The sequence below is a fragment of the Ascoidea rubescens genome, assembly GCF_001661345.1.
Source record: "Ascoidea rubescens DSM 1968 unplaced genomic scaffold ASCRUscaffold_4, whole genome shotgun sequence".
NCBI lineage: Eukaryota > Fungi > Ascomycota > Saccharomycetes > Ascoideales > Ascoideaceae > Ascoidea > Ascoidea rubescens.
The window spans coordinates 394,341-418,191 of NW_017962916.1; the positions used below are offsets into that span (position 1 = coordinate 394,341).

At 38.2% G+C, this 23,851-nt stretch overlaps 6 protein-coding genes across 6 annotated transcripts; 2 read left to right on the forward strand and 4 right to left on the reverse strand.

Annotated features, from left to right (window-relative positions):
* Positions 1 to 120: 120 nt before the first annotated feature.
* Positions 121 to 1,603, reverse strand: ASCRUDRAFT_138764 (uncharacterized protein). Its single transcript, XM_020189144.1, has one exon. The coding sequence runs from the start codon at positions 1,232 to 1,234 to the stop codon at positions 311 to 313; it is 924 nt and encodes a 307-aa protein (XP_020048184.1). The 5' UTR covers positions 1,235 to 1,603; the 3' UTR covers positions 121 to 310.
* A 369-nt stretch (positions 1,604 to 1,972) lies between these two features.
* ASCRUDRAFT_69603 (Zn(II)2Cys6 transcription factor) lies at positions 1,973 to 4,672 on the reverse strand (the record flags this gene model as incomplete). The annotated part of the gene is made up of 1 exon (XM_020191688.1): positions 1,973 to 4,672. One exon carries the CDS (start codon positions 4,670 to 4,672, stop codon positions 1,973 to 1,975), a length of 2,700 nt encoding a protein of 899 aa, XP_020048185.1.
* Positions 4,673 to 5,824: 1,152 nt separating this feature from the next.
* ASCRUDRAFT_80242 (uncharacterized protein) lies at positions 5,825 to 5,983 on the reverse strand (the record flags this gene model as incomplete). The annotated part of the gene is made up of 1 exon (XM_020194477.1): positions 5,825 to 5,983. The coding sequence occupies one exon, from the start codon at positions 5,981 to 5,983 to the stop codon at positions 5,825 to 5,827; it is 159 nt and encodes a 52-aa protein (XP_020048186.1).
* An 868-nt stretch (positions 5,984 to 6,851) lies between these two features.
* ASCRUDRAFT_75143 (uncharacterized protein) lies at positions 6,852 to 7,309 on the forward strand. Its single transcript, XM_020192947.1, has one exon. The coding sequence runs from the start codon at positions 7,065 to 7,067 to the stop codon at positions 7,227 to 7,229; it is 165 nt and encodes a 54-aa protein (XP_020048187.1). The 5' UTR covers positions 6,852 to 7,064; the 3' UTR covers positions 7,230 to 7,309.
* A 6,811-nt stretch (positions 7,310 to 14,120) lies between these two features.
* Positions 14,121 to 14,717, forward strand: ASCRUDRAFT_138812 (uncharacterized protein). Its single transcript, XM_020189147.1, has one exon. It carries the CDS (start codon positions 14,273 to 14,275, stop codon positions 14,576 to 14,578), a length of 306 nt encoding a protein of 101 aa, XP_020048188.1. The 5' UTR covers positions 14,121 to 14,272; the 3' UTR covers positions 14,579 to 14,717.
* Positions 14,718 to 15,351: 634 nt separating this feature from the next.
* ASCRUDRAFT_75145 (uncharacterized protein) lies at positions 15,352 to 15,612 on the reverse strand. The gene has a single exon (XM_020192948.1). It carries the CDS (start codon positions 15,581 to 15,583, stop codon positions 15,401 to 15,403), a length of 183 nt encoding a protein of 60 aa, XP_020048189.1. The 5' UTR covers positions 15,584 to 15,612; the 3' UTR covers positions 15,352 to 15,400.
* Positions 15,613 to 23,851: the final 8,239 nt, after the last annotated feature.

Below are 23,851 nucleotides of genomic sequence, written 5' to 3' on the forward strand. Positions count from 1 at the left end.
CTAATCCAATAACTTTGACTTATTAATTGCTTTTACAATTATTCTACACACTTTCTTGTCCACTTTATCCACCATTGCTCCATTTGTCTTCCTTATCTCATATTTTTTGTAAAAATGTGGTAAGATTTATTCCTCTTGGGTTATGACAAACTCATATCACTATGGAATTTAAGTTAATAAAATTTCTCTCTAAGGAATTATATTTCAATTTGCCTGTTTTTTCTTGGTGGTGTCTTGAACCAATTAATTGTCAACTCTCTTTTTCTATCACTTACCACTAGCAAATACCTCTTTTCACCAACACCTCCACTCAGTCAAACTCAAAGTAATCCTTTAATAAATTAAACGAGTCACTCGTCTCCCACCTTTCAATTATAGTTAACGTACTTTCAATTAGCTCCTTAGGATTCATTTCAATCACATTGAGTTTCAAAACATCTTCAATAACACTTCTTAATCTTATTTTGTCTTTTATTTTGCCATTTATATATCTTTCATTAAATTCCTCCTCTCTTAATCTGCTCAATTTTATTAGCTCTATCACAACTGCATAGTTTGGAAAGCTCTTAGGAATTTGCTCTGTTATCATTTTAGTATCACTGTGTTTACTAATTCTTGGGATTGAATAGACATATGTTTTTGGGTTCTTGAAGCACTTGGGCTCGATGTCATTTATCTTAATATTAATATCAACTCCAATATCAATTTTCATCTTAATATCACTGATCTCTCTGAGTTTTCTTTTTAACTTTATCATAAACTTCTTATACCCACAACCATCGAGCCATATGTAATTCTCATTCTCCCTTTTACAATCATCTCCACTGATATGCTCTAACTCACCACCTTCGACTCCTTCACCATCATTCAAATCTTTCACATAATTTATTGCCTTCCATAGTAGAACCCTTTCAATTAGCTTTGGATGGTACACAATCGTTGTATAGTTTTTATCAATCACCTCAAGTAGTGCCTCATCAAGCTCTTTGGGCCAGCTTATATAGCTGGAGGAACTCCAAAAAAATGTATCAATTTCATCGTCAAACTCACAACACCTATTGTTGTTCAAATGCTTGGTCGTTCTAATATACCCAATCGCTTTTATATAACTTATTAACCTATTGCAAAAGATCTCAGGAAAACTGTTTTTCAATCCAACAGTTTCTTCAAGATGACAGGGAATCCTATGATTCAAGAATAAATCAATTTCTGCAATAAAATTATCTTCTTTCATTTTTTTAATTATTATCAACGTTCTCAAAGATTTTGAAAATCACTATCTTCAAAAAAAAATTCATTCCAGGTTCATTTGATTTCACTTATATACAAACACTCCTGCTCTATTGAAGTTTGTATTCACTTTTATAAAATTTACATTGTTTGATCTAAAATTCTAGTCAAATTGAATTCGACTAACGTTTGCATTTCAAAATGAGCTGATTTTGACATCCAACCAAACTTTTTACCCCTTGGGTGCCTTCAACTCAATGTAATTATATTCACCTCAAGGTTATTATTTATGTTTGCCCTAACGAAGAAACGTACATTTGCTTAATTGTGGTCTTTCCCTTTTCTTTTCTTGAAAGGTGAAACTTATTACTACGAATTTCATCCCATTTCCAAAGAATATGAAATCACTTTTAACGTCTTTATCCATTTACACAATTCGACACAAAAAAATTGAAATATCTAAACTGGTTGCAAAAAAAACAAAAGTTTACAAAATTAACTAGAGAACCTCATCTAAAGATAGGGCCTTTCAAATTTCTTTTAGACATAAAACTCCAAAATGCTCTCCAGTATCAACCAAAGTTTATTTCTATCTAACCCACGCCTTAAAACCTGATGATCCACCAAACCCCATTATCCTCTAATCTTTATCATCTTGTTTTGATGGTGGATTTCATACGATAATAAATATCATTCTATCTTTTATTTTAGCTAATACAGCAGTTGCTTGACTTGTTAAAGTTTACCTTTCAAAATCAGCCAAAAATGAAGGAAATCCAAAAACTGATTCAAACATAAGCCCGGTAGTCATTTCATCAAAACAGTTGTCTGAAGTAAATGAATCTGAGGGACTACAAATATTATCCTTATTACAAAAGCCCAGTTTTTCCTGATCAATATCATCTTCATTACAAACTTTGCCAACCAGTGTATGTTTTTTATCACTTCTGTGAAGATCAGGTTTAGCGGCATTTTGAGTATTATTACTTGTTCGCTGATCAACCCAGTCTTTTGAAATGGTTTTATTGGTCGATTCCCCATTTGAATATAATTTAGTGTTTGAAGCAGATGGACTGACTGAAAATTTCCAAAAGTTCTGGCCACGATTTTCCTTATTTTTATAGTTGTAGACATTGATGCTGATTTTGACTATGGTTCTCAATAAATCATCAAGAACTTTGAATCTTTCATCACAACATTCCGGATCAAATTTGGAAAAAAACAGTTTGTGGTAGTTTATTAATATCTGGATATCATTTTTGGCCGTTTCTGACTTAGGCACCGCTAAAATTGAGCAAAACAACACCAGAAATGAAATCATTGGATATATTAACATCCAATTGGCCGATAGCACAAGGTTTCGGTCAAATTTCTGAAAAATAATCAAAAGCTTTCTCGCAGCTGTTGAAGTGTTAATATACAAAGAATGACCAGGGTCGGATTTTGCAAACCCTTTGCCATTATTGGAATTTATTGGCATTTCACCGGCAGTTGAACTATTTGTGGAGTATATCACATTTGTTCGATGCCTAATAACAATTAAATTAATGGACATGACTAAGAAATAATACTTCTGATGGGTCATCAAGACATGATAATATAGCTCATAGGATTTAACTTGGTTTCTGTCATTATTTTTAAACAGTGATAAGTGAATCTCTGTTCCTGGTTTTATAAGGTCGGGGTTGAATTTTCTCCAGGTTTCAAGCTTTTTGATTAAGTTATCTGCAATATCCATTACATCTTTTAACGATTTGTTTCCTAAGGCTTTTGCACCTAAAAGATTTTCGTATGCCAGCGATGATATTTCATCTAAGGAACTGTATAAAAATGAGATTACTAATTTTGAAGAAAAATGATTAACCATAAAAAACTTATTCAAGTATTCAGACAAAAGTGCTTCTTCACAATTGTTTAAATTGCTTTCTAATTTAAATAATTTAGTCATAATATCTAAGTATTCTTGCTTGGAACTCATTGTAACATTACTAATATTGATGATGGGGGGTCTACCTGATCTCAAAGAAAATGAAGAGTCTAAACTCAAACAAAGAAACCAAATAAATTTCTTTTTTAAGGCAGTTTTTTCATCAATTCCTTTATAATTCTCTTTTCTATCAAGGCCAATTTGTTGGGCAAACCTAACAGCAGTAGATAACAACATATAATTTATCTTTGAAAGAAAAGTATTATCGTTAAAAATGGCCAATAATAATAAAGCTTTTATTGTTTCAATACCTTCACAAAAGATGCAAACACAATGAAAGTAATAAATGGAGTTTAGGAAATAAGAATGTTTCATCAATTTCAAATCTAAAATCTGATATTGATTATTGAAAAACAACAATATCTCCTCTTTTGATTTTGAATTCAACAAAACTGAAGTTGCCATTGATAGTACCAAATTCATTAGCAATAACTCGGAGTAATTGAGCTTCTTTTCAGGTTCATTGGCATAATACAGATGAAACAAAGAGAGGACTTCATCTTTATCCACAATATAAAATGGAAATGGAAGATCTTTTAATATTAGCAATAAAGAAAAAGCGGTAGATTGATTTGGTAAGGGTTTTATGGAAGAAGAGCTAATTGGTTCTGTCCAATGTTTTGACTGGGAAATAATGATATTTTGAATGCTCAAGGATAAATCCTTGAATATCCCTGTAAAATTAATTGTGCCTGGAAGAGTGTTTTGAATCCATTTTGACCATCTGGAGTTAAAAATGAAAAATGGGTCATCAGAATATAACGATGAAATGTGATAAGGGTGCAAAGTTTTCGTTAATTTATTAAGCATTGTTGAAGAATCAGAGTTATTTGGGACATGTATTTTCAAAAACTGTTCGCTCTGATCAGATTGTTCTGTGGAAAAATCATTAACGGATTGAATTTTTTCTTCTTGAATAGCTTCCCTTTTATATTTTGAAGCATTTGAAGAATTAGATTTTAAATCAAATGGAACAAGTTCTTGGTTGGGGAACTCCTGTTCATTTTCTCGATTAATGGATAAATCAGTTGTTTCAACAGTGAAAGGAGTAGTATTCACGTTCGTTTGAGTTAGTTTTTCATTTATATTAACCAACAAGCCTTCGATGGAGGTTAATTTTTCATTTAATTGCTTGAGAGTGGGCTTCTTTGGATGTCTTTTGTTCCCAAAAGTGGAAGAAATTCGTTTGCGAACAACCAGTCTCTTTTTAGGAACATAGTCATAGGAACAATTGCAGATGTAATCAATACAGTTAGAGCATGGTGTTTCGCCATTACATTTTATTTTTTTTTTTCGACATCCATCACAAGCTTTGCTTGTTCTGCAACGTTTTTGTTTTGGGATTTTATTCTGCTCTTCATCCAATAATTCAAGGGCTGTCAGATTCGGCCCTCCCAAAGAATTGAGATACACTTTTGGAGTATAATTTTTGATTTGAAAAACTTTTTCTGACATTATAATTGTTAAAAGCCAGTTAACCCTGCTAGTTAAAAATCAAACTTATTATTTCTGTCAACAATAGTTTGCATCTTTATTAATTTCTAAATTGGTCAAATGACACAGCTGGGGGTAAGATTATTAACTTTTATTAACCCACCCATTGATCAGCAAACAAACGTAGGAGTGGCGGTGTAAAAGAAAACACTACAGTAAAACAATCACATACGCCACACCTTATAAGGGCTGACATGATTTGTGGTAACTGTGCAGATGGTCTATTCCAACCGGACACTACGTATTCCAATCCTGGATACGGATATCTGCAGGAAAAAATAGTCCGACAAATAACCACTCGCTTGACAAAACGAACAACAACAATTATTCTTTGTTGCGGCTGTTGTAGCGAATCCATAGTAATATATTACAATAAAGCAGCATATACGAAAGAAGATCGAAGAAGTGATCGCCACCCCTTTTATGGGCAACTGGGTTAGATCTCAGAGCGCCACCGGCGCAGACCGGTGAGCGACACCGAGCGACCAACTGTAGACATTTGGGAGACTGACATCAAAATGTGCTTGGTGATTCAGTCATTGGTAATATGGTTAGGCAACACGATAGCCGATCTGTTACCGCAGTAAATAATTTGGTTATCACCATCCGTAAGATTATATCTAAAAATCTGCCTTTGCAACACTGCTTCCTTGACTGTTTGCGCAAGTTAAATCTACTCAGTTTTACATGCCGGCAAGGCCACTGAAGTCTGCTTTTTGGGAGTTTCAAGCAACTGGGTGCTGAGTATTCTAGAACGGATAACTTCCAACTAATGCATGGACTCCATAATCTTCAGGCAATTTATTGAAAAAGAATCGGGCTTACCCGACTGACCAAGATGCTTTGCCATCACCAGATAGTCAATATTGTGCAATGAGTAGCACCTCCTATTTGATTGGGGTATAAGCGAGTCAGATATTTCCATTCAATTCAATAAGGTACCCTTTAAAAGTGACCATTCTATATTGTAAGCACTTAACAGCGACAAATGGCGATCCGCCAATTAATTATTTGACTAAATATGTTTCAGCGTTGGCCCCACACCGCTGAGCTTTATCAAGCACAATGTACGAGTCGGCATTATTTGTGTGGCCGTGGATGAGCAGCTTCCATCTAATATTTCTGGGCCTCCGTTTTCTCGTCAGCGTCAAGAAATGAAAATGTAGAAACGATTTTCTCATTAACAAGAAGTGAAGAAAAATGACCAGGCGCTCCTGCGGGTTGTTTGGTCATATTCATGCAGCTGATTTTTGAATTTACCTCCATGGCCATTGTTCCTGAGGAAGCCGCAAGCGAATGATTAGCGACCTGTAGTCAATGCCTGAATTGGTGTTTGGCTGTTGAGAGCTTAAGCCGACCATGTGCCACCGACCGGTATTGAAACGCACAACGACTGTGGACAATACAAATTCATTTGCCTTCCCCACAACTTAATTGTTTATGTGGCAAATTTGATTGCGCAGCAACAAATTATTTATTGGTTAATTGATGCCAAAGGCTGTGGCAGGCTGCGGCATCACAGAATTGAGTTCGATAGCTCTGTTGTGGAACCAACTTGTCAGATTCATATGATGGATTATGAGTGGCATTATTTCTGCAACAGCAGAAGAATTGAAAGCACCTTTATAAGAAAATATATAACAGGTTGTTTCAGCAGCATTTGGAAGGCTAAGAAGCGAACATAGTTGCAGTACTGGTCTGTCATTGCGCAAATCGCGCTCTGCTGCTCCGTTCATTGTGGGCACTCAGCGGCAGCTGATAAGTGATTACCATGAAAATAAACGTCCAATCACATAAGTATTGTTCTGAAGAATGTCCGCAGCTGTGCTGTACGTACATGATTCGAGATGATGTTTGCGCATGTTGGTTCAGCAGTTAACGCAGCAATAATGACGGAATCCAAACTTCTGCAATGAGAAGAGTCATTGATATTGTGCGCTAATGAGTCGAAGGTCATCAAAGCTCAGCTTTCATGTTATCGAGGTCCTCTGGACGTCAGTTGCCATTCCGCAGTGAGCATCAACAACGTCATGTCTATCATTGCGAGACGCGACAATCGTGTTTAAATCAATTTCATTGACATTCACACAACATTGGGTTCTTTCATCTTCGTTGATGTTACTATACTCATCATCGACTTTGGAGCTACAATTTGATACAGAATGTGAAGAAGTTGAAGTGTGTTATGTTTGACGTTCAAAGAGGTGGACCGATTTCTCGTCGGATCACCAGAAGCAGTTGGAGCATTTCCACAGCGGATGAAATTGGTTTTGATCCGCGGCCAGTGATGGATCATTGAAAATGAACTGATTCCAACAATGCGACAAGGGATATTGACAACGACACAGTTGTTATGGGTGTTGTGCAGTCCGTTGCGTTGCATCTGGTATCGTTGCCCGTGAACGCCAGGAGGACCCATGAATCTCCCAACTTGGTTTTGCTGATTTATTTGAGAAATGCAACCTATGCAGCAGATCCCAAATACAGAAACATAACAGCACTGAGTTGTGTTCTGTAGAGTAATTCAAAGGGACTGGCTAACGCACACGAATGCTTGGTGGCTATCAGATTCATCGCCAGTGCTGCGCAGATCACAGCTCTATTCTGCAAATAATGAAGAACATTTCTTTCGGTTAGCATCGTAGTAGGGTTGTTCCCGATAAGTGTTTGCCAACAATTGGCAGACCGATATTAATGAGAATCAAATGGAACTGACATTTGATGTTCGGTTCCTTTGGATTGACATCAGCTAATGAGCGGCTTGGAAGCAAGCACGTTAACTGATCCCACTTAGTAAGTCCTATATTCGCTACTCGTTGAGTAAGATTATTATAATAGAGAAAATTTGCAACAACTATTGATGGTCTGGCAAATGAATCCGCACGACATATTTTGAGACAGAATCATTAGCGGTATGAAAATCATTATTTTCACCGGCAGCGACAACAGGCATTGGGCCAACAACATCATCAGGAAGTTCAACTGCAGCGGTGGCTTGTTGTGTGGGCGACTATTCTTAATGTTTGTCGCTTTCCCTTCGTGACACGTCTCACAGTTGCAATGAAAAATCATCAAAGTTGCAATCGAATTTGGCTCTATCGGTTGCGACAGTCTCTCTACAATCACCTAATTGTTCGTGCAGTTTTGTTATGATTAGTTCAACAGCAGAGGGGGCCGCAAGCCATTGATACTATCTTGATGCGGCCCTTGTACCTAGTAATGCATCTTTGAGAAAGTTACAATTATCCATTATTGAAAGCATGGACCGTCTATTTGCCTCTGCCGAAAATGATATTTTATTTGTATCATGAGGATCACTGGCTTGATTCACTGATAAACCACCACTCTATCGAATGTCACCGCCAGTACATGTTTCATGAACGATAGTGTCACCAACACTTTAATATGAGTTGAATGAGGTGCTCAGCGGCTTTAGCAAGTTTTAATTGCAGGAATTTGTTGGGATCACCAGACCTGACATAGAACCGGTTATAATTATTCATTTGCTTAGTAGTTACTTTGAACCACTGAACAGACCTGCTTTGATGAAGTTTGGGGTTTTCCAAAGCAGCCACAGCGGCCGATGAATCGGGTACAGCTGATGATGCTGCAGGAGCTGGACGTAGCACCAAACACTCACTGAGCAAATGTCCTCTTTGCACAAAGAGAGCATGTCATTCATTTTTGTTTTCGCCTTTTAATAGTTCTTTACTAACTGACACTCACGGTGTGGAGGCTTATTCAGCAGGAAGTGCATCGTCACTTACATCATCGGCCAAGACACGTTCGCCGGTCACTTAATTGTTGTTTAACTCCCCTGTTTGATTACGAACCAATTTGAAGTAAATGGTTGCAACACAATTACAGCGTAGAATTATCCTGCGAATCAATTAGCATTGTAGAGATGGAAAATATTTGAATAGAAGTAATTAAGGGCTTTTTTGTTATGCTCATTTTTGGATACTGTATGACGCCATTCACTAAAAGAGAGTGTCTAGACCATCATCACAGCGGCCTCAATCAGGAGAATAACTCGAAGTTTTTCGAAGTTCACTGATACCTCACGGCGATACCATCTAGTACTTAGCATCTTCTTTAATAGAGTGGGTCGTAATCCACCCCTATCCAACCTATGGCAAATGGAATCTGATGCAACTTTAAATTTTTTGAATGAACGTCATCAGTAAGAATAACCGCTTTATTGAGGATGCACTAGACGAACAGACCAAGCTGAGCCGTTTTGGCATTGAAGACCGAAGCCCAAATGTAAAGTCGGAGGTGTTCATTCGTTTCACTGATTTGTATCACTGATTCTTAGAAGCAAAAATTTGCAGTTTAGCGGATAACGTCTTGCAGCAAATCAATAATAAAATATTGAAGGGTAGATGAATATGAAAATGAAAAAGGTAGAATAAATTGTCGGCCCCCTTTATGGGGATTGATGTTTAATCACAGAGTATCATAAAAGTAGACCAGTGACCGACAGCGTGGGTTCAAATGTAGTCATCTGGGACGCTCACAAGAGCTTCCTTCAACTCAGTGGCCACTCTTTACGCATTTGGGTTGATGTAATCAAAGACTTGACTTGACCTGCAAATCTCCGTTCGCGTTGGGCAAACAGTTACCAGATGAAAATACCAATTATGGTCTCTAGAGGTCGGATGCGGGCGCGGTGAAATGGGATCAAATCTGAACAAAGGCCATCTTGAAGAGATCATGACGTGATGGAACATTTGGATGCTAGTGAAGTCATGTCATGTGCGTTGCACTGGCAATGCTTTATTAACTTCGCAAGCAGTAAGGCATGGGGAGGTGCTCCGCTTTGTTCCTCACCACTGTTTCCCTCGCTGTTTGTTAGTTTGCTTGATTGGGGACAACCAATTTTTGGCACCACTGGATCCGCTACAATCAAGGACTTCTTTAACTTCAAACGGTGAAAATAAAAAGAGGACTAAGAGCTTCAATGAATAAGCAAATGAACTGCAACAGCAAGTGCTGTTTATTATCAACCGCATCATTTTCTAAAATGATAATAATACCAGTTGCACAATCCAGATGTTTGAGTTGTAACAATTGTAATAATACACTTAATGAAAGAAAAGTATGACAATCCCGTAGCATAACCAACAGCAATTAACCGACCAACAATAATGAGATAGATCCAACTTGAGGTTAACATGAAAACCAAACCCAACATCAATGCAATTATTGAAACAATTTTTTGGGACCTTTGAAAATTCTAAAATTCAGGGATCTAGTCAAAATATTATTAACATGACCTTTAGTTTCTACTTTTAAAGGTTAACACGGAACATTTTTCATCGTCCTTATAATGTAGCAAGTGACTGAATTATGTGTGGAGTTTCTGAGTTTGTTAGGATGGTTAGCCATTTTTATAGCAGAATTGTTGTCAACTGATGGAATTGCTTTATTAACTTCACGTTTGATATATTTACAACCATGAATTCCCACAGAGGGTTTTTGACTGCTATAGTGAATGAAATGTACTGAGCATCGCAATTGAGCAGGACCCCTAATGTCTAGTCGTTGAGATTGAAGAAACAGGGTTCTGGTTGACGATAATCTGCTGAGCACCAATTGATATTTGGTCACCAATCTGTGCGGCCGAAACTGTGTCAACGCATTAAGCGAGAGTAATTGATCATGCAGCATTGTAATGCACCAATAATGAGTTCGAGTCTTAATATTCCAGCATTCTTTTAACAGAATTTAATTGTGTTGGCTCGTTCATAAAATTTTGGGTAAGTATCCGAGCAGCAAACTAATTCTGCGCCGTAAACAATTTGGATGAAAACCAATTCAGGAACAATTTATCTACAAAGTGATGATTTTTCAGCATGCTCCTTAGGGCCGTCTCAATCAAGTAGGACCTTGTATTCGTCAGTCGTCATTGGTGAAGCCTGGCAATTCGGCTCATCTTGTTGAAACTGCTGAGCCATGATTGTGACGAAAGTGTTTACAGCCACCGTTATTTGGCTTTTAATTTCACCAACAAGAAGTCCAGAAAACAACCTGAGTTATTGCAAGGTCTTTTTTTTTAACCAAAGTGCTGACATACGATTTCACCAGCCGGACCACTGCAACTGATGATGTGGCAATAAATGATTATCCACATATAGTTCTGGAATACAATGGTTTGTGTTTTGTTTGAAATACAACACACAGTGTTCAGACGAAGCTCTATGAATCGCAAACGACTGGGAGCATTAACCAATTTTTTGTATCGAGGAATAAGAGATTGCTTGGGTCCATAAATTATTTTGTATCTTACAGATTTTCAGATGATATGCACCATCAACCGGTCCAGAAAGAATATTCTTGTAAATTTCGGTATGAATATGCGCTTGAAGGATTGCACTGTTCACATCCATTTGAAGAATTTAAATGACTTTGATGGTTGAGCAGCAGATGATTCACTATCATTTTCATACTTAATTACTGGACAGTTTGCTCCTGAATAATCAATTTTGTCAAGCCGAGAAAACCTTTGAGCAACTAGTCTTGCATTAAGAAAAGCACTAGTTGTAGATGGCTTCATTGTAAACACCCATCAGCGGCTAATAAGACTTTCTCATTGGAAAGACCAATCAACATGTAGTGTTTGTTTTCAAGCACTGGTTAGAGCTATGATTGACAACAACGTTGCAGATTGGGCCTGCAGAATTTGGTTAAGACTGGCAACGGCAAAGAGACCCGCAGCCGAATGTATTAGAGGAGACTTGTCTAGAGCTGTTTTTGTTTAGTCATCTGTATACCATTGATGTAGATTTTCAGTGTTCCAAAGATTCTTTCGAGGACTTCGTTTCGCTCCAGCAAGTTGGTACTTATCGGATTAAGAACCAGTGTAAGCATTGGGACATTTGTCCTTTACTGATTTAGCACTAGTGATAAGATCAGCGGCTTGATGATTATCTTTACAACATGCAACCGATGTTTTTCAATGCAATTCATTGTTTTTGACACCGTCTGCCTCCTTATCATTTGAGCTGATGCCCAAATATTTAGCATTCTCATTATCGTTATCATTTGCTCTATCATCTGAAGGAACTGCAATTTTGTTATTTTTGTTACTAATATCAGTAAACTGATTTCACCCTATAACACGAGCAAGAGAAGCTGTAAATTTAACGGGAGACGAAATAGTTTATTAAATGGCAGCAAATAATGTTTCATTCAGAAAAAATTTTGTTTTATCAATAAGACATAAAAACCAGACAACAGGGAGGCAGTTAAAAAACCTGCACACTAAGTAAGCCACTCTATTTATGTCCTAACAGACAAATGCACAGAAGAAATTTGTAACACCTATTTTTGGTTTGCTGATTTGTTTGGGGATGATGGCACAAGGAGAACATCCAAACACCTTCCATATCACAGCAGTTGATTTTTGTTGCATGAGGCATTTAAGGACTAGTAGTCAACTAAGCACCTTGTTTGCTGGCAATGAAGTTCATCAAAGAACGCTGCACAAATGTCATCATCGTTTCACAAATAGTTGGACAGATTAGCCTCAATTCCCATTGTCCGGCGTTTGTGACGTTGGTTCTTTGCCAACGCTGAGCCACCCCTGTTTGATAAAACTCATAAGAAACTGACAATTCTTGTTTGTTTCCGTCTGAATGACAAAAATCTTTGAACATTCTGGATGAAAACTCTTTATCAGATTTGAAAGTAAGAACAATTTTTGCCAATTGACGTTTGGCAAACTTTATATGATATTCTAATCTCACAACTGCTGATGATCGTGTGGCAACTGGAGGAAGAACGGTTTTTCTTGTGTAATCGTGAACAAACGCGAAAGAATAACCACTCTATTCAACAGCAACACTTTTCATTGGCGCCACAATATTAGAATGAGAAGCCGGACGATCAGCGGTGGCCCGTCTTTTACGCAATTTCTTAACAATTTTGTTGGCTTTTCTTTTGTGACCAGAAATACTTTTTAACCACCAGCAACAGAAGTTTCATAGATTCTAGCTCTATGTCTCATACCAATCTCAGCTCAATGCCCCAAATCTTTATGGGACTTTGTGGCAATTGACACAGCAGCAACTCGGGCTAAGAGAGATTATTGTAATTTTTTACGCTTCTTGTTCATCGGCTAATGCACTATTCAATTAACGACAATCATTTTGAATGAGCACTAGCCGTCTTTAATTTTTGTAGCAGTAATTGAAGATGAATTGTTTTCATGGAGAGCAGGAAGATCACTGTTTATTCATCCACCATCAATAGGCATCGCAGTTTCAATATTTTTGACAACAACGATAGTGTCACCAAAACCAGAAATCGGACATGAATGAGAGGATAGATGCCTGAACTAATCAACGTCAGCACAAATATGTTGGGAAGCACCACAATCGAAATATATTATCTTCGAATGGGACATGCGCGTTCTTGTTACTTTTAACGACCACGCAACCAGCGAGTGATCGTCTTGAGGGGCAACCTGAGTAGCCGGAGCAGGAACAGGATTGGCTGAAATGAACGATCCAGCGGGAAGTGACAGTAGTGAGAAACACCCACTAGCCAAATGTCCTTCTTTGGGGGAACCATCCTATGTCAATCTTTCCGATTTGGGATGTTGAATTGTTCGTAACTAAATGAAATTAACACTGTTGAATCTGAGTCACCAGCAAATGCACCTTCTCGAGGTTGATATGTCAAAACGTTTTGGTCAGTAAATCATATTTCATGAGTGGCTCCAAATTGAGTTAGAATCCTATCGGTGTTGATGTCTGCAAAACCGACACAGCGTAAAAAATAACGGGAAATCAATTACCGTTATAGAACTGGTGAATATCAGAATAGAATTCATTAAGACTTTTTTGTTGGTGTTTTTCCTGGATAATGTTTTTCGCCACTTTCACAAAGTGAATCACTTGATGGTCATCACAGCGGCCTCAGCACCGGTAGTTCCATGAAGTTATCGGAAGATGGCGGATACCTGACGGCCATAGCTTCCAGTGTATAGCTGTTTTTTTAATTCAGCAAAAAGCGGATCAACTACTAACTGACGTATGGACAATTGAGGCTAGAAGAACCTTATCTATGACTGAACGGACCTCAACAGCATCAATATGACATTTTTGTTTATGCTTCAAACAACGGACCGAACTGAGCAGCATTGAAGATTAAGACCGAGGGTGAAGTGGTACAGTAAGCAACATCTATTAGTATTTTTTTTTCTGCCAGCGAACATTCATAATTTGACTCATATTTGTCCTAGCGAATCCAATAGAATATATCAGAGTGAATAGCTACATAAGAAAGCAGAACTTAAACGAGATGGGCATCCTCATTTATTAGAAACTAATTGGATCAGAGGTCGTCACCAATGCTGCCAGTGTGCAACACTGAGCAGCCAAATGAAGACATACAAGAGGGTCACGAAACCACTTCTCTATATAAAATGCTGGCGATCTCTTTTTTTCATTTTTTTATAGATCTCAACAACTTCATATATTATCGTGGATTTGCCTTAAGTTGTTATCATCCAAATTGGGAACGTTCCGTCGCAAAAATCTGGGATACCAATGAATGGAGCAAACAATATTATTTGGGCTTCTGCCTGCAGATTCAAAGCGGTTAAGTTTGTTCGGTTGGCTCAATCTTTTATCGAGGAACCTTTTATATTTGCTGATGATGTTGATTCAAACAAAGCCGCAGTTGATTTTGGTTCCTTTCCCCATACGTTGGCTAATGGAAAATTGTTTCCGCTGTATTGGAAGGGGTGCCGCACATTGGATAAAATCGCCCTCGTGTATCAGACAACTTGGAGTCTTTCATTGTTCTATCGGTGGTAAAGTTGCTGCTACTAAAAGTAGGTCACTCATTTCGGAATAGTGGCAAAGTTCATTTTATAATGAAAGCCATTACAAAAAATTGTTTAATAAGTTCTATTCCAATATTCTCTTGGGCTACAATGCAAATCAAGAAACATCTACTTTTTATGCTGATTTTCCCTTTGATAAATCCTACGCTGAGATGGGTCTTATTCAATTGATAGACACTTGCCAAAATCCGTTTTCTGATGGAAAGGCCTTGGCAAGTCATCTTGGAAATGATGCGTTTACTGGTGGCTCCGGCTGAACAGTGTTTGAATGTGTTTGTCAGGAACTCCTCAACAAGGCAAAACAGTGAAAGATAACATGCAGTCGTTGTTCTCAATCAGACATTTAGATAGTGAGTGATTTAAACGACGTCTAGATTTTGCTTGATCATCAGTTCCAGCCGACGCTTGGGCTGCTGTGGCACTTCGGCATGCCCACCAAGTTAATGAGTCGCTGTTTGTTGAGTTCGTGAAGGTAACTAGGAACCTCATGATATACTCGAAAGTATTCCATTTTGATTGGGGCACTTCCTAAGATTCTTTGCCTAACCTCTATTTGTTCAGCAACTGATCAATTGATTCAAATGAGATTGCTGGCATCAGCGAAGCTAATGTTGATGGCCATGGTACAGGTTCAGTGTTGATTGTTAATAGTGAATCATTGGAACATGTTCTTTATGCTCCCTATGGTCGTAATTGGATTTCAAACTCAGCCGCTGGAATTCAAGGGCCTGCTTGTCTGTCAAAAATAATTGTGTTCATTTGAATATTGCATTGGCAGGTAACAGAGCCGTTTTAAGATTATATGAATTACTCCTTCTCTTTCTGCTGCTGCGTTAATGACTACAAATTGGCATAAACGTATAAGGCATCCAGCTGTGAATGCTGCAAAAGATATAGCCAAATCGCGGCATGTCTGTTGCGGGCAGCTCAAAAGCAGATTCTTGGGAGAAAACCGACAAAAGATTATTAATGAATCGTCTGCAAGAGAGGTAACCACTAATCTTGGTATGCTTCATGTTGATATTGCGGTGCTTTTCTCATTGTTGATATTGGAGATAATTGATGTTTTTGCACCATTGTAGATGACAACTCATGATATGTCGTCGTTGCTCGATTTTCTGCTCGATGAATAAGAATTCCGAAAATGAAATATCAAATTGATATTGATGAACAAATATTTGATGAAACGTTTTATACTGTCCGTTCTGATAGCCCAATTGCATATCAGCTGTTCAAAACCTTTTTGACAGTACGAAAAAATCGAAGATGAAAAGTCAATTCATTTTTGTCCTCTTCAAAATGGGGTCGGTGACCGTTGGCAAAAGACAATGGTGCAAAACCCACCGCAATGTTAATTGAAGCAAATGTTTCTTATTACTTGTGGAATGAAAGTGGGTTATGTGAAGAGATTTTAGTGAATATGATTCCCACCAAGCAGGAAGCTCTGATCCCTCCTCTTTTTGAATTATATTATGAATCAAAATCAATTGCTCTCATGTTGCAGCGCTTGGATGTGCTGCTTATCCCATGATCCACAAACTAATCTGACCGATGGACATAAATGACATGTTTCCGCTGTGGTTTTATTTGTTACGGCATAAGTATAATGGCCGCCAATGTGTGCAAACCCCATGTCTGTTGGCTGACTGTCAGCCGTTTCCGTAGCTTTGATAAAGCCATGTTTCTTTTCAATGATCGAATATTTGCGCTGATTAGGCCAAATACTTCGCTTGCTCTTGCAGCTGCACTAACTACACCAGGAGATTTGAGGGGAAATCTTTTCACCGCTAACAATATCAAACATAACCCAACTGGAATTGCCCTAGAAAATACATCAATCTATAAGTCAAATGAAAATGATGTGTAAGTGGAGATCAGGTCTGTTGATGAATCGAAAGATGGTGTGGATGACAATCAATTGGATGAAAAGAATCAGTTGCATCAAGTGATGATCTTGATCAAGTTACTGATGCTAACACTGGGGCTGAATGTGGTGATGTCCAATTTGGTGCGTCCGAATACGTTCGTCAAGAAGACATTGATGACGTTTTAATGTAGTAATATGCTACACAAATGAGTTAAAAGATACCCTTGAAACCAAGACACCGGTGACTTCTATGACTGCTACCCTTATGCATTGCTACCACTGTTGATCATAGTTTTGCGGAGACGATGCGTTCAGTTGCTTGTGAATCAATACTGCAGGCGATGCTTGTGTTCAATTCGTATTTGTTGGGTACCCATACCGGTGGAATAGGAGCAGTTGGATGCTTTCAGTGTTTACATTGAATTTAGCAACAACTGGTTATTTTCCTAAAGCCACACTAGTTGTTCAAAGCTTTTCTGCAGTTGAATCGATTGATTTTTCGCACACATTTAGTCCAGTAACTAGGTATGAAATTATTAAAGTTTTTCTTGCTGCTACAGCTTGAAAGTAATTGTAGGATCAACAAATAGAGCTGACAACTGCCCTCCCTTGTGGTGATTTCGACGTTGCAATTTTCATTAAAAGATCTTTTAGCTTCATTAGATGAACGAATCGTCCGATTAATGGATCGTTGCACAATTCACTCAATAAAATCCAGCAGTCGGGTTTTATGACGGTACAGGAGAATGGTTAATGCTTTCTAATCTAACGGGTTCCAATGAAGTTCCGCTACTCCTGGTGATTTATATTTTTCTTAAAGCAACCGCCATTCCATTGTTCCATTACTTGTCGATGAACAGTTTATTGCCGGATCATCAGATTCAATGGCGAAGCTTGGGAAATGATTTTGACGTTCGTTGGTGATAATGGAACAACTTGGAGTGATTCTGGCTCGCTATCCTGGACTGGAAGCTGCTGACAGTAGGTTATGCATTTGCTTCCTATCAAGACCTTCGTCAGATTAATTGGTCAACAGCTTATAGTGAATCAGGGTTTTTGCTAGCTACAGCTATGATGATAAATCAACAGAAGGAGCGATTAACAAATGATGGGTCCCAGCTGGATACTGGACAACTATCCTTGTACAGATCAAATTTTGTACCATTGAATTTTGCTGCCGGTTGATTAGGTTGTGATTTTCTTTTGGTGCGGGGCAATTCAGTTAATAGCTGAGTGCACCACGAAATATCCATCTAAGCTGTGCTGGAAAAAAGCCACGTTAACTCTATTCAAATCAATTAGCTGCTCTTTCGAACGCTGTGAACATGGTTGAGTTATTTGCATGCTCCGACAATTTTTTGGCGGGAGACATTGATGATCGAAGTATTGTTTGTGGTCATAAGCTCTTTATTAATCAGAAGCCCGTTAAAAGGAACTGCATGAATCAGCCCTCAGTTGCCTGGCAGATCTGTGACGCCGAATACATCTCACCTCGGAGCATTGGAGTAGCAGTGTTCGTGATGGAGGATATCAGATATATTGGTCGAAATTTGGAAAACCAATTATATCACGTGGAACAACTCAGCTATCAACTTGCCTATCCAAGTCTCCAAACCCAACAGACCAAAGATTAATTTAATCTGCTATCATCTAATGAAATGGGTCCGCAATCTTGCTGTTACTTTTGCAACAGTCGATAATAACAGCAATGTTGGGCATGTGCTCCCTAAGGTGCCAAGTGATTCTGTGTTCAAATTTTTTATTTAATTATTTGAATGGTATATTCGATGATAGTCTTGGTTTGGTGCTTAGGTCGCTTTGGGTTCAATTGATTGTTATTGGTTGTTTGACTTCTCCATTGTTATGCTATATAATTGTAATACATTTCTCTGACTAAGTGTAGTTATATTTTTTCTAGACCGGTTTCATTTTGATGATATTAAAAAATCTGTAGTTCAAGTATCAGCTCTATTACTTGGTATAATAACGTATTTGGTGGATCAGTTGATTTGCATATTCTGAGAATCATTTTCTGTGGTATTGCTATTATCCGTTTCATTTTATATTCGATGCTTTGAGTGTTGCCTTATCTGTCGCCTAAGGAAGTGGGTGTTTGCAGAGAACAATGAACCAAACTGGCCGGAAAACCTTCTTCACGCACAAAGCGAAGGAACTCCCAACGCCTCCTTGCTTGAAAGATTGCAAAAGCCCTCCTTTTGCAACTCTCATGGGAGTATTTCAGTACTACCATGTTCTCACTTCAAAACACTACCTTTTAAATGGCGGTTGTTGTGATTCGAACCCATTCCACTGCCGGTGAGCCGATCCGTGGAGATCATCTATGCCACTCGCACTTGATAACCGCTCGGTAAACACGGTCTGTGGTTGGCGAATTATCTTAATAGTTCGTGTTGATTTACCTGATTGTCAGAGGTTGCTTACGGTTCATGGTGGATATGTCTTGAGCCTTGCTACTGTCGTCATTGTTTTCTTGTGACGTTGGCAATTCTAAATCAGATCTTTAAAAGCTGGCTATCGGCCTCTTCAATCTTTCACTTTCAATAATATTCATTTTTTCAATATAAATCATCGATCGCTTGGACATTCGCTACGGCGTATAATACAACGGGGTGTTGTCTCTATTCGCTCATAATATATTTGGTGACCAACTATATAAGAAGGGGAAACGTAATACAAATCACCATCTTATTGATCAGCCGACTTGGTTAAATTGCAGAGCGCCACAAACGCAAGTCATTTACACACAGCAACGGACCGAATGTAAACCTCCGAGTGCCTCACCGCAGCCCCATTTATGGCAGTGGCCTGATTTCACTCGAACCGGTCATTGAATTTAAAGTTCTTATTGAAGCTGCAAGCGACCGTTGAAGTTGGCGGAGCGGTTACAACCCTGGAATGCAATTGATGTTTCCGACGGATTGGTTCACGTGTGCAATGAAGTGCGTTCCTATCCCAACCACCGCTTTCCACAAGGAATCATTTTGGGGTGCGAAAAATGGGTGATGTTAAATACAGGCATGTCCGATGCACTACGAAGCGCCTTCTAAAAGTTGAAGCAAGGATGCTTCCGGACATGCACGGCTGGGTGCGGAAGAATGTTACTGCTTATTTTGTTACCTTTTTGGTTGCGAATATCCATTTCACTGCATCATTGTGCAGGCTTGAATCATATACTCCTGAATGAAATCACATGTTAAACGACAATACAAAACTGAATAATCAAATGGTAAGCAACTCAAATTGAAATTCAGTATTTTATAGTAACAAGTTAATCGTTTGTAAAATGAATAGAAACCCATTAATACTATCAAATTCTTTCTTTTGTAGAAATAATTTAGCAGCTGTTCTTCACTCAATAATATAACCACAATATAGCTTATCTAACATGGAACTAAGCAAACAATAATAATCAAATACAACCAAAGCTACCTAAACTCCAAAGCAAAACTATCTGCAATTCATCTTTTGAAGCTATCTATTACGGTTTTTGAACACTTGAGCGCTTAGCGCTTTCTTGAAAAGCCCAGCAGCATTACTTTTACTATCATCTATTTCAACTGAAACCGCAAAGTTGCACTACTCCCTTTTAAGGAGATAACTAATTTATTTATGCCTGGCGCTCTGTGAGTAATGGGAAGGGTAGCAAAGTTGGTAAAAGTATTGTTGTCGCGTCATGCAATTGGATTTCGAATCTTGTAGCAATGGACTTGACGACCTGCATTTGTAACACAGCATTTTTGAGTTCTTCTTCGTGTGATGTATTCAGTTTCACATAAAAGCAAGAGCAATCTCCGCTGGTGTTTGGAAATTGATGTGAGAGGATTTTGATTAAAGAGGAACATATATCCAGCATCTGAATTCCGAGGAGCAACGTTTCCGACCCAATCACTCACTGAGTATCCAATTAACTCAACTGATGGACCGACTATGAATTGACCTGTTAATTGGTTTTAATTAAAAAATCTTAAGACTGATCAGCGCAATTTAAATGGATCTTGAATGCTAATCCATGATATCAATTGTGTATCACAGCGATAGAAACAATATGAAATGGTAAACAATTTGTAGCGAAACGCAACGAATCAACAATTGCTGTGGAAAATCATGTTCTTCAATTACTTACCTTTGTCCCATCGTTTTCAAGTAACATCATGTATGAGTTCTTCATCATACGTAGAACCTGCAAATGAGTCTCATTGACTTTATTCTCTTCCACCATCATTTAGATGTAGGTTTTTAGGAATGCGAACGATCTTTGTTAATTTGTGCAAGGTTAATTCCAAGAAACCTACGAGAAATCTTTCCAAGTTGTTTCTATTGGAACAATCAACTCATACAGAACTTGAGTCGCTTCTCCAATAGATCCGATGAACCGGCATTGACTAATTTATTTGCATATAATCCAAGCATTCCGTGGTGTTGGTTCGTTAAATAATTCAACAGATCTGGTTCATTGAAATCTCTATCGAAGTCTAACAATTAAAACCTGTTGAACATCCCTTTGTACCAAGAAAAGATCAATGTTTGAGTTCATAAATCGATTTGTAAATAGTGCAAAAGCTCAGAGGATTCTAAGCAGTATCAAATCCAGAATGATGGTTGCTGAAATTTCAGCGCCCATAAAGTCGCAATGAAATACTGTTGCAGCTGCCATTTCATCATTCTTCAATGACGCTGAAGTTGCAACAGCAAAAAGCAGTTTAGCAGTTTCATACCCTATCTCTGGAATATATCTTTTGGTATATTGAATTCCATCCTGCTAAAAGGTTTTTTGAGGATGTAGTCTGATTTGTCAAAATCACAAATTGGTGCTGATTTCATTGTAAACCCTCAAGGGCAGCAAGAGGTGTCTTCCCAGAGGGGACACCAAGCAATTGGTAACTATTTTTGTCAAGCGTTGTCTAGATTTGCGAATGACAAGCAACTTCTGAGACTGGGTCTGCATGTACTGGTTAAACAGTAGTAGGCCCAATTAGATCAACGGCCAAATATGTCATAGAAGACCGCGCTTTATTGATATCCGTTAAGTTAATTGCAAATCATTAGGTACTTTTTCAATTTAATGCAGATGACGGTGAGATTCGGTAATGGTTCCAGCAAGTTGATCCTTATAAGACTCCGTACCTGGTCAGGATGAGAAGTTTCACAGGTTTGATTTGTGGATTGAATTAAATATTTCAACTCCAATTCACTGAATTTGCCCGAAACTCTTTGTCATCGATACCATTATTCTTTTGATGATTTACGCCGATGTCAATATATTCATCTTGCGCATTGGATTTGGTGTATAACGTTCTGCTTGTACCATTTGTATTTGTGTCATCTTCTGATTGTTTGCAGTGGAGAGATTTCTCCCCATAACACCAGTGGCTTTAAATACAACCCTAACGGCAAAAAGGGATTACTGCTCCAATAGCAAACAAATGATACAGATCTAAAAAAATATTTGATTTCATCAAACCCACAAGACGAAATGACAACAACACGGCTATTATGAGGATTGTACTCTCTGTAAGCTTTTCTTCAAATGTCGGAAGTAAGAAAAACGATGAGGACACTCGTATCCCATGACTTGGTTTAGGCTGATTTGCTTGAGAATGATGTCATACGCAGCACATCCAAACACCTTTACAGTAGCGCAAGTTGCTTTTCTCCACTGGGGAATCCCAGAGAAATAGTCAAAGATGCCAATGTTTATTCAAATCAAATTCATCAAATCCATTGCACAATCCACACCAATATTTAAGAACTGATAATCACCAATAGTTCTAAATAACATGGTCTTGTTTTTTGTTATGTTTCTATCTTCTACCGCTGTGGATCTTCTTTCGGATGAGACCCATAGGCGGCTGACAATCCATGTTCGATCGCATCAAAATGACAACAATCTTTTATCAGATTTGAATCAAACTCTTTCGCAGATCGAGCACTACATACAATATTATGTGATAATCGTTCCGTAAATTCAATATATCATACCTTCGTCGCAACAGTTAATGGTCGTGCAGCGATCGCTGGAGCAGCAATCTCTCTTGAGTAATCATTAATAATGGTGAGAAAATAACCACCCTCTCAGGAATAAAAGCAGGGACTGGCTCAACAATATCAGCATGAAGAACAGCAAATCCAGCGGTACATGATTAGCACCCGATTTATCAGCTGTATTTATCTCTTTTCCTTTTAAACGAAGCTCACAAATTGAAGAAACAGAAGTGATGCCATGGATGTTCGATAGTTGTCTTTTGACAATTTCGCTTTACTGACTCAGGGGCTGACGCAAAATTGCACTCGTTTCTGCCACACAAATGGGGGAAAGAACGTTTGATGAAATTCTCAAGCGGCTCTCTTACCAACTAATACACCATTTATATATTCACCAATTTTTCTGAATGAAAAGCGGGCACTTCCTTTCTAGCAGCTGAGAATGAAATGAATTTTCCACGATGTGGCGCAGAGATAGCATTCTCTAATGTTTCTCCTTTTGGAAGCATCAAAGTTGCACTACTATTGTAAACCACATGCAATCTCCAATTCCAACATATTGACCTAAATGAGAATTAATGTCCCTGAACCAATTTGGGAAAGCACAATTATGTAGGGAAGCACCGCGATCGTAATAGAACGGTTACCCGTTGAAGATAAGTTTGTTCATTCATTATTGAACGACCAAGAAAGCCCCGACTCATGAACTTTGGTGGCATCCAGGAAGGCCGAAGGAGCGAAACCATCGCCTGAAGCGGATGGTGCAGCTGGAACTGTCGGTAGTGCCGAATACTCACTAGCGAATAGTCAACTTTTGCCACAACGATGGAATCTAATTCCATTCTGTTTTTGCTTTTTGAATTGTTCTAGACCAGTTGACACCAACCCAGGTAAGCCTGAACTACATGCGAATAGACCCTCTCCAAGTTTATTTGCGAGAACGTTTCCATCAGAGCATGAATCTTTTTTAGAAGCAGTAAATTGATTAAGACCTTGTGCAACGTATATGGACTGGGAAACCGAAGCGACGTAAAGATTTCCGGCATCTTGATGAGCATTGTCAACATTGAGAGTACTTCAATTGAACTGATCAAGAAATTTATTTAATCACTCTTATTAGATTATGTATTTCGTTTCTTAATCAAAGTAAGTCGCCTGGTCACAATAGTAGACATATCAACATTAAAAGGTGGATGAAGTAATTGTCAGTCTTCAAATACTTGAAATTCATTCCACTTATTCTATAGCTCCTCGCTCAATAAAGTCAAAACTAATCCGCCAGAATCCAACAGATTGCAAGTGGAAGCCAAGGACACGTTATGATTGTTCGACAGTTGATCTTCAGCATCAATAACTCTTTTTTTGATAATGCCTTGAACCAGCGGACCGAACCCAGGAGCTTCAAGAATCAAGG